The sequence below is a fragment of the Equus quagga genome, chromosome 1 (genome assembly GCF_021613505.1).
Source record: "Equus quagga isolate Etosha38 chromosome 1, UCLA_HA_Equagga_1.0, whole genome shotgun sequence".
NCBI lineage: Eukaryota > Metazoa > Chordata > Mammalia > Perissodactyla > Equidae > Equus > Equus quagga.
In genome coordinates this window covers 139,723,581-139,733,926 of record NC_060267.1, presented here as the reverse complement: position 1 = coordinate 139,733,926, position 10,346 = coordinate 139,723,581, and the positions used below count along the sequence as shown (strand labels likewise).

The 10,346-nt window shown below is 51.8% G+C and overlaps 1 protein-coding gene across 3 annotated transcripts in view; it reads right to left on the bottom strand.

Annotated features, from left to right (window-relative positions):
- Positions 1–2,046: 2,046 nt before the first annotated feature.
- Positions 2,047–10,346, bottom strand: part of FYCO1 (FYVE and coiled-coil domain autophagy adaptor 1) — an 85,551-nt gene continuing 77,251 nt past the window's right edge. For all 3 annotated transcript variants that reach the window (XM_046652661.1, XM_046652670.1, XM_046652677.1), the window contains 2 exons: positions 7,982–8,091; positions 2,047–5,957 (listed from right to left, as the gene is read on the bottom strand). In XM_046652661.1, the coding sequence (XP_046508617.1) occupies positions 5,882–5,957; positions 7,982–8,091 (186 nt within the window). In that variant the 3' untranslated portion in view covers positions 2,047–5,881. The remainder of the gene's footprint in view (positions 5,958–7,981; positions 8,092–10,346) is intronic.

Sequence of the window (10,346 nt, the reverse complement as noted above, 5' to 3'; positions counted from 1 at the left end):
CACATCTCAGGTTTGGCGAGGCCTGTCTCACTTTGTTCATTTTTTAGCTAAGAAGACAATTCAGTCCAGGCTTCAGATGGGGCTACCAGCTCTGAGATAACCTCAGTACCTATGTGCCAGAAGGTGTGAGGAAACCACAACAGTCTCCGTCCTCCCGTAGAGCTCAGAGGATGGGGGAGGGACGAGGAGACACACATCAAAGACCAGAGGTTGGCGATCACACTTTTGTTCGGCTTCAGCATCTTTCTTCAGAAACAAACGGGTGTGGGAAAAGTAAAAGGCTGACCTTTCTTTCAACCCTAACCCACTTTGAACAGCTTTCATAATAGCTATGCTCTCCCCCTGGGTTTTGATGGCTTCAGCTTTAACTGTTCCCTCCAAAAAAGTCCGTTTTCTCATCTCGGGCAAGAAGTTTCACCATCTATTTGCTTTTCAGATGTGTGTGGGTGGCTGGTTCCTCTTGCCAGATTTTTCCCACGCATCTTCAAACCGAAAGGGCTGACCCTGCTGAGAGTGTCCTTCTGAGTCATCTGGGGAATCTCTACATCCTTTAGCACCCCTGGGCTGATATGGCCAGACGGGCGTGACGCCTCTCAGTGACACAGAGCCTGCAGACGCTGTGTTGGGCCAGGATTCTTGGGAGTTGAGTGTGGGGCTTGGAAAACCTTGAGCAGACTCTGGTCCCCTTGGGTTACTCAGTGGTTTAGCGGGTGGGGTGGGGTGCAGTGGGGATTCTGACATGGAGGTCCCCAGACCCTAACTCCAGGTGCAGCGTTCACCTCTACATGTGTCTCTGTCAGTTCTCTTTCCAGCCCCCAGCCCACGTGGCCACCAAGCCTCTGGAGGGACTCTTCTATTAACAAAGAAATCCTTCTGCTGTGCTGTTGGGCACTTAGATAAAGCGATCTTCCGTTACTTAACCTGGTCACTGGACAGTATGAGGCTTAATTTGAGGGAGTCATTAACACAAGAGGGAGTGCAGGGGGCTAGGATCGAGTTACCAGCTCCCCTCTATCTTCCCTAAACCTCCTTCCATAGGCTTGCCCTTTGCCCTTCTCTGCCATGGGAGTTTCAGGAGCTTCTGTCCCTGTCCAAGCCGGCCAGTGGGATTGTTCATGGCCTACAGCTGACCAAGGCATCGGGCCTGACCGGTGCCCTCGCTGACTCAGTAACTGTTGAGTACTCTCCTATCTGGGCATGGTGCTTGATGCTGTGGGGGTGAGGGAAAGGAAGGAGATGAAGATGAATGCAACATGGTCCCTGCCCTTGAGGGAATAATACTGTTCCAGGAAGTATAAATTATTCCTGAGTAACTGATTAAAGAGGAGCCACAGGGGAATCTCCGGGCAGGGGGAGGGTTGGAGCAGGAAGGTGGGTGGAGGGGAGGCGGGCTGGGAGGTTTTCTGTGAGGCAGGGGGCACTCCAGGGAAGGAGCCCTGTCATCTCCGGATGTAGGGTGTGGGGTGAGTGCGGACGGACTGCCCAGCCTGAGCTCAGTCTGTCCACTCAAGGAGGGACTAGGACATGCCCCTGGGGCCCGTGTCCAGGCTCTTTGCTGACCCAGCACGAGCAGCGTAAGCTGCAGTGGGACTGTGGACTCCTCCCTCTGCCATCTGCCTTGGCCTGGCAGTCTTGCCCAGCTTTGTACCACAGATCCACTAATTGTGGTTTTAGGCCATCCATGACCTCTTCCCCCACCCCATTACTCCGGTGGAGTTTGCTCTTTGCTCAAAGTGCTCCGTGAGTACTGTGGGAGGGCTGGGGACATTTGAGCTGAGGGCAGCAGCTCATCCGGTGTAAGGTGGTGGTTTGGAACGACACATTGGCTCAGGCAGGTCTGAGCACTGGCCTCGGAGCAGACTAAGAAGTATCCAGACATCAGGCCGTGCGGCAACCTCTCAGAACATCTGCTGGCTCGAGCCCTCTTGAAAAGCCACAGTACCAGATGATGCTGGATCTCCCAGTAGGGCAGCTCAACTCCAACTCTGGTCTGAGTACCTTTATCACTTGTCTCATGTCTCAGTGGGATGAAAGATGACGCTACTCTCAGTGTCGTAGTGTTCACTTTATTTAAATCTTGAGGTTAAAACATTTCCAAATGGTGCAGCAGACATTATAAAGAAATACGTTTTGGGATACAAGTTTCTCACCCCCACTGTGCAGTGGGGTGTTGGCATTTGATGTGCTTCCAGGTAATTCTTTGGCAGATAGGAATGAAATGGGTTCCCAGACCCACTCTCCCCCAAGGACGAGAGAACTGAGGCTTTGTCAGTTAAAGTGCAGCTCGCTGGAAGCCGCTGGCCGAGGCTGGGTGCCACCAGAGGCAGGAGCGTCCCCGCTAACACTAGTCTACGGTTCTCAAAGGAAGTCTTTTCACCAGAGACGCCTCCCCAAATTTAAAGATATACTTTATTATTTTAAAAAAGTGCTTAAGAGGGAAAAGGCATTATTTAGTCTTTCCTGTTTCCTTGAAGAATCACAAAATGAGAAAAACCTACCCCAGGTTCCACTACAAAGTGCCTGTTGGGTGAGTGTTCTGTAAACATGAATGGCTGACTCAGCAGGCCCTGTGCAGGGCGACCCTCGGTTCTAAGCATCGCAAACGGCTTCTCTGCCTTATCCTCAGCCCCTTTGAGCCAAGGACGGGATTCTCCCAGGGAGAGTTACCAAGGTGGGCTTTTAAATGCGGAACGCGTATAAAATTCTATCAGTGGACGACTAACCAGTATCATAAAACACAGACTCTGAGATATCATCCCTAAACGGAGATTTCCTTTCATATGAGTCTGGAATGGCTTTACCAGCTTAGGTGGGTGACAACTGAAAAATTTCAAAAAAACCATCCCCTTTAGAGTTATATTATGTGGTTTTTCATTTCTACTTTCCAAACTCTGTGGGGTTTTTCAGTTCCAGCTTCCTGCTTGAGAATTTCTTTCCCTGCTCTGGGTCCAGTTGACCCCAAGTCCAGTGGGCTCCAGCCAGGAGCGCTCTGCGGAGCACACTCATGCCCAGCGCCCTTCCTTCCTGTGGGTGAGTGTGCCTCACAGAGGCCATCTTCTCGGTGAGGCTGACTGGTGGCTTCCGAGGGAGAAGTACACAAGGCAGTCGGGAGCAATACTAAACAGTAAGTGTTATTCAGAGAGCTGGGCCACCATGGGGCTGCTGGGTGTTTTCGTTTTTGTTTTTTTTTTTTAAATAGTGATCTGAGATCCCAAAGATGTTTCCTTCTTGTTGACTCCTAGTGCAATGTCTAGCAGACAGTGGCTGGGGCTACCACCTTCAAGACCTGTTCTTCATTGTCATTTGCATTTTTTTAAAGTATCCCAACCCCCAAACCTCAGCAAAGTTGGGGACCTGTTTAAAATAAGAATACAGCTATTTATACAAGCCAAACTTAAATAGGCAGAGATGTTCTCTAGCTGCATAGCGCACAGCAAACTCGAGCTCACACAGCAAAGTAACAAAGGACGAGAGTCCATCCAGCACAAAAAATAAAACTGCTACGGAGTCAGAATGTGACCGCCAGGGGACTGGGCATCCTCTGAACACAGCAAAGGCCTTTCTGCACAACTGCAGTCAACGTTCGAGGGGGTGCACACCACAAGAGGCCCCGGCTCTCCTGGAGGAGTGGCTCGGGGTTGCCTTACAAGAGCCAAGTGGTTTTCAAGCCGCAGATGGTCCCCTGCAGGGCTGAGTGACAGAGGTACAGAACACGTCTCAGATGGAATGTCCCAGGCCTTTCACAGGAAGCACATTACCCACTAAACGTTGGTTCTAGCTGCAGAGGACAGCGCAGCAGAGTCCCCACAGTCTCCCGGGAAAGCCAAGCTTCAAAACGAGATTCCAGACCCCCCTGGGTTCTCCTTTAATTGTTAGTTTCTTTCATGTGGTGTACCAGCCACTTCTGATTATTCTTTCCAAGGGGGTGGGTGGATTCCAAGGCAGGATAATTTGCTCCGGAACGATCTTTAGGCTGTGTGGCACCCCTGTGAGAATAAGCACGAGGCTAGGAAGAGCCTCTGGGGGCCTGGCCATTTTGTTTTGGTCCTGAGCATGGTCAGGGCCTCGGCCAGCAGGAGACGCTAAAGAGCCTGGGGGCTGCCTGCCGGAGGAGGCTGCTCCAAGGAAAGAGAGCAAGAGGCCGGGCTTTTCTCTGGGCTGACTTCTCTGGAAGGATCTGTTCACCATTCCCCATGCCCTGCTTAAACTGAAAGGAAGTGCCCGAGTCTCCTGTTTAAATGATAGGTCTGAGTCCAATGCAGAAGTCATCTCCTCTTAACCCAGCCCCACAAGAATCCTCTGCTGGTGCATGGTGGGTGTGGGGTCTGTGCTGAACTTGGCTTGGGGGTCCCTGACCTATTTTCAAGCTCTCAAAACCAGTCAGACCAGGCTTGTGGATGACAGAATGAAGCCTCAAGGTGGTATGACGACTAGGTCACCAGGCTAGCTGGAGGACCGACTGGACCTAGCACTCAGATCCTCAGACACTCTGCCCAGCGCTCTCCCTCAGCCCTGGCCAAAGTGGGCCATTTCGTGAGATGCTCTGCTCACCTGTGGAAGTACCTGGGCCCTGATGGCAGGTGGCTGGCCTCTGTGAACAAGGCACAAGGAGGCCATCAAAGGTGGGCTCTCTGTAGTGGGAGAAGAAAAGTGCCACAGAGAACAGGAAGATTATTTCCTTCTTGTCCAGGAAAAGGAAACAGGATTCATCTGCCCAAGGGGAGATGGCTCCTGGGTGTCAGGTACAGGCTGAGGAGCAGGAAGTGGGCAAACGCAGTGCTGGGGAATCTCGCAGGTGGAAGTGGGGACCAAGCAGCGAACAAAGAGCAGATCCATGACTTATCCCTGTGAACACTTGAGTTACCGAAGACTTGTTAAGAGTGTCCTAATGTTTGAAAGTGGTTCTTACCCTGATTATGATCATTGGTAAACACATCTGCAGGTGAGGCAGAAGCTCTTAGGTATGTAAACCAAGACAGGTGTCAGCCGAGGAGTGAGACCGAAAGGCCACGGCGCAGCCTGCTTGTTGGTCACGGCATCAGGTCAGCCAGCACGTGGGCTCGGCCGGCCGTGCACAGGTGGCCACTGCAGGCCCTCAGTACGCTGGGCTCTGCTTCCTGGATTAGGCTCAGTTCTGATTCTCAGGGTGATGTGAGCTGTTGAGAGGCCTGGGAGAAAGGCTTTGCTTGAGACTTGCCCAGAGGGAAGGGCTGGGAGGAAAGGGCAGTTAGAGGCCCCTCCAAAGTTGCTGATTTCTGGAGCAGCCCCAAACCTCCTGGGGCAGGAAGGGACAGGAGCACAACAGGAAGAGGCTGGCTGGGATGTTGGGACGGCCCCTGGTGACCTGACTCTCACGATGGCCCTGTGGCCTCCTTTTCCTGGGAGGACCTGGGGGTCTCACAGGGTCTGCCCAGGGCACCCTGCCTCATGGTCACCCAGGATGCCTGGCCCTGGGCTGGGCGGCATGGGGCATCTCTCTCCAGGGGCAGCAGTCGGGACCCCTCTGGCCTGGGAAACTCTCCCCAGGAGGCCTGTGACCAATGGTGCCCCCAGGAGAGGCCGAGGGTCTCCTGAGTGTTTAAACCTTTGGCAGAGTGTCCCTTTGGGTGTGAGGACAGTCGGGTCCCTAACCAAGGGAAACGTTGCTTGAGCCCTTAAGAGCCACGGGGGCTAGGAGTGCTGGTGCACAGTGCTGGGTAGTGCTGGGTACACGGTGCTCGGACAATGCCGCTCTGAGGAGCAGCCCGAGGGCCTGTCTCTCAGAGTTACATAGTTGATCCGCTTCAGAGCGGCTGCTTTTTTTAGTGCTTTATGTGACAGGTGAGGAAGAGTAGTGTTTCCTGTGGATAAAGTGAAACTATTAAAATCCAGGTGCTTGAGGCTACGGGAAGTCACTTCCATCGTAGATCACAGGCCGGTCAACCGTCAAATGATAAAATACTTTCTTGGAGACAAACCTGAGGAAACAGAAATAAAAAAGGAGGGTGTTACCCTGAGAGCTGAAAGCCCGAGGGGCAGCAGTGGCTGTTGGGGCCTCTGCGGTGGCTGTGATGACCTGCTCGGATGTGGGCGTCGGCAGGCATGGGGAGCCTTCTGGGGAGAGCTCTGCTCGGAGGCCTGGGCCCCTCACAGAGTGCGGGGACTCTTCCAGGCCTCCTAACCCCCATTTCCTGTCTGTCCAGCAGAGTTCTCTCCCTGAAAAGGGTCAGGCCATCTTGGGCATCGCCATGGACTTTCGTGGGGCTTGGGTGCAGAAATGCCCATTTGGCCCCATGCTGTGAACTAGCCCTCCTCACCTTGCTGCTTTGAAGTGGCCCGGGAGTCTCGGGGGTCTGGGTGGTCTGGATTGCACGGGGGGAGTGGATGGAGCCGGCATTGAGAGGACATACACAGTGGAGGGGAGTACGGATTCCACTCTGACTAGGCATCTAAATCCGTTTTGCCATCCATGTTTTGAAAATCTTGAGTAGGCCCCTGAGATGACCTCAGTGGGCTAAGGCCAGGGTCTGTCACTGCACCTGGCTACGTCGACTGACAATTGGGGGCTGGCTCAGGACTGCGTCTGCCCTCAATATGCCTCTCCTCAGCCTCTCCACAACCTGCAGGGGGGCTCAGCGAGGTAGTGGCCGTGCTTGCTGCCACCACAGAGGAAACAGACGCTGCACTAAGGACCACAGAGAGAAAGCAGAGCCTGTGCCGACTGACCCCCACCTGCTCTCCTAACCACTGCCCCCTCCTGCTGCCCCGGAGAGGCCAGGGCTCACGTCCCCCTGGAAGGGCTCTGAAGGCAGCTCTCTGGACATGCTGGGCCTGTGCCCACGAGTCCTGTTCACTCACGGTGTGTTCACATTCACGGGGCTGTGTGGGGGGGCAGGAGAGGGGAAGGTGGGAAGCCCATCCTCCTAACCTCTCCTTTGGTGGACACCCCTGACCACAAGCCCTGGGAGGTCAAGGCCTGGAGGTGGTGAGGGGGTGGCACAGCTTTCTCCTAGAGAGTCCTATTGAGTGATTCTTCTAAAAGCCCTGTGGGCTGGGAAGGATACTCATGTTGGAGAGTGTGGCCACTAGCTCAGGGCCCCACTCAGAGAGGATGTGGCTGGGTGCTCATAAAAGAGGCAGCCCCCATGAAGGGCTTATGCTGAAGCCAGAGGACATAAACGGGACAGTGACCAGCAACCTTAACCACCTCTGTCTCACGTCTCCACGACGGAGGGCCCCTGGCTCACGGGAGATGCTCAGTCAACGTTGGTCCTCTCTCCTACTTCCTTCCTTGGCCACCCCTCCAGCCTCATCTCCCTACATTCCCATCCTCCCACCCCTCAAGCCTGACACTCCTGGATCTGTATCTGGTGCTCTGATACAGTGCTTCCCACAGAGGGCACTCGCTGCTCCTGCTCCCATGAAAAGAAGGCCCCGAGGCTTCGCCTCACAGTTCTAGTCCTGTTTCTCTCAAGATCTAGCCTTCGATCCTTCATTTCCCTCCCATCTGTCCACCCACGCATTCATCCATCCATCCAAGCCTCCCACTATATTTACAGGGCCCTTCTTCGGGACGGGCAGTGGGAATCTGGATATCACAGAGGCAGGAGAGCATACCGGTTAAGAGGCCAGAGCCTGGAGCTGGGCCATCTGGGTTCAAATCTGGCTCCACCACCAGCTGTGTGACTTGGGAGTGTCACTCTTTTACCCCTCTGGTCCTCAGTCCCTCAGCAGTAACATGAGGAGAAAGACAGTCCCTGCTGCATGGGGACGCTGTGGGGCTTAAGTGAGTCAATAAGAGTGGAGGGCTGAGAACACTCCTAACATGGTGTGGTAAGATTGTAAGTATTAGCCTGTGTGTTGTAAAATCTACAATAGACACTGGAACACTATAGTATAGGGGTCTAAAAGCAAAGAGCTATTAATAATAAATTACTGATAATTAAATAATTTCTTTTACAGGTGGATTCATCTGGATGCTGATGAATGAGGTGGCCCCTACCTGGAAAAGGTGTTGTCGAAGATGAGCATGTAGACGCCTGGTGTGCGGACCTTGAGCTGGCCCTGGATGTTCTCCTTGTGGGAATTGCATCGGGTTGTAGGAATGAGGACCTGGGAGGAAAAGCAGATAAGAATAAGTGTCATGGAAGCTGAGACGGCCCCCTGGATCCTCTGGGCAGGCCCTTCATTTCTGGGGAGGAAACTGAGGCCCAGGGAGGCCGAGCGCCCTGTCAGAGGTCACAGCCGGGCAGGTTTGGGGCTGGGATCAGTGCCTGGGAGCGTGGGGTGTCTTCCACCTGCCCTGGTTTGTTGATAACTTGTGGTAGTGGGGAGGCCATGAGTATGAGTTTCACCCAGAATCATGAACTGGTCAGCACCCCAAAAGAGTGGTCCCCCAGCCTCTTCTGACCATGGCCAGTGCCAGAATGCTCCACCACCTGGAAGGGCAGTCCCTTCTGGCTTCAGGAAGCTGGGGCTTCTTCTAGGTGAAGTCCCCCTATCCAGCTGTTTCCTGTTGGCCCTAGTGCTGCCCTCGGGGGTCTCACAGGACAGGCCAAGCCCTCCTTCCACATCTTTCAAGCGCTCTGTGAAGCTCCTGGACCCGCTCTCCTCCAGGCTGAACACCCCTGGCTCCACCTGTGGCTTCTCACTTGGTCCCACCGCAGGCTCCCTCTCCTGGCTGAGCCCCAGCGGGTCCACATGCCCCAGAGACCTTTCATCTGTCCAAGTCTGAGCCTCAGCCTTCTGTTCACTCTCTGCCTTCCCTGAGAATGAGCACTTGGTCCCAGGACATGTTCTAAGGGCCTCTGTGTCACAGGACACATCTAAGCAGATAGTGTGTGCTGGACAGGGCCAGGGCTGGGGGTCTTTGGATGGCCAACCTCTTCTCCATGAGGGCAAAGTCTTCAACCTGCCAAGCAGCTAAGACACATTTTAAAACTGAAGATAAGATAGGAAATAAGGAAACAGGAAGTAAGACAGAGCCAACCAAAATTAAAAAAAATTTTTTTAGAAGGGACAAGCACCTAGAGGGTCTAGTCTCATAAAGCATTGCTAAGCCTTCCCTTAGGACGGACTACACGTAATGGTTACACAGATCAGAGGCTTTAGACCATGGTGACATCTTTGCAACTCTGAGTTCCTAATGGGTGAGCTGCCCCACAAGTGACCATTTTTATTCTGTACAAAATTAAATGTTGCTCTTTTTTCAGAAATATAATTTGTTAAATTCAGTCTTTATTTTTTCCTATTAGACATTCTTCACTCTGTACAAAATGACTGAATCTAAAATAGCTATAAAGATGTCATTACTTTTTCAACTCAAACTTGAATATAGCTGTATGTTTCCTGAAACCCTACATGTTGGCCACAAAGTTCCCAAAGTGAAGTAAGTTCCCACAAAAGGCTCTGCCTTCAAGGGCCTTGTGGTTTAATGGAGGCAACAGACAAGAAAACACCCAATTACAATGGGTGAGAGTGCCACAGGGGGAGAACCAGGGAGAGACCATCCCAGCCCCTGGGGGAGAGGGAGGAGGGGCGGAATGTCGGAAGACTTCCTGGAAGAGGGGACGCCGAGCTTGGACAATTTAGCTAGTGAGAGCGAGGTCTGGTTGTTCCAGGCAGTGGGGACAACATATTCAAAGGCATGGGAGAATGGCTAAGATTTACTCTCTAGACAAACAATCAAAAACAGACAAAATACACAAAACAACAGTTTTCAAGACACTGGACATCAGGCAACAAAGGACAGTGATCTCTGAGAGAATAAGGTGAGCCCAGCTTACCACTTTGAGAGGAAAAGGAACAACAACCAGATGGGACAAATAAAAGACAAATAGTAAGATGACAGATTCAAACCTAACCTAATCAATAATCACATTAAATGTAAATAGTCTAAACATCCCAATTAAAAGGTAGAGATTATCAGGTTGGATAAAAGCAAGACTCAAGCCCATCATGTCTACAAGAAATGCAATTTAAATATAAGGATACAAATAGGTTAAAAGTAGAAAGATATAAAAAGATATACCATGGCAGCACTGTCAAAAGAAAGCTGGATCGACTATATTAATATCAAAGTAGATTTTATATCAAAGAACATGGCCAGGTATAATGTCATAATACTAAACATGTCAATTCATCAAGAGGACGTAACAATCCTAAACATTTATGCTCCTAGGGACAGAGCTTCAAAATACATGAAACCAAAACTGGTAGAACTATAAGGAGAAATAGCTAAGTTTACAATTATAGTTGGTTATTTCAGTATCCCTTGATAATGGATGGAATAAGTAGACAGGAACTCAATAAGGAAATAGAAGACTTGAACAACACTATCAACTAACTTGGTCGAACTGATATTTACA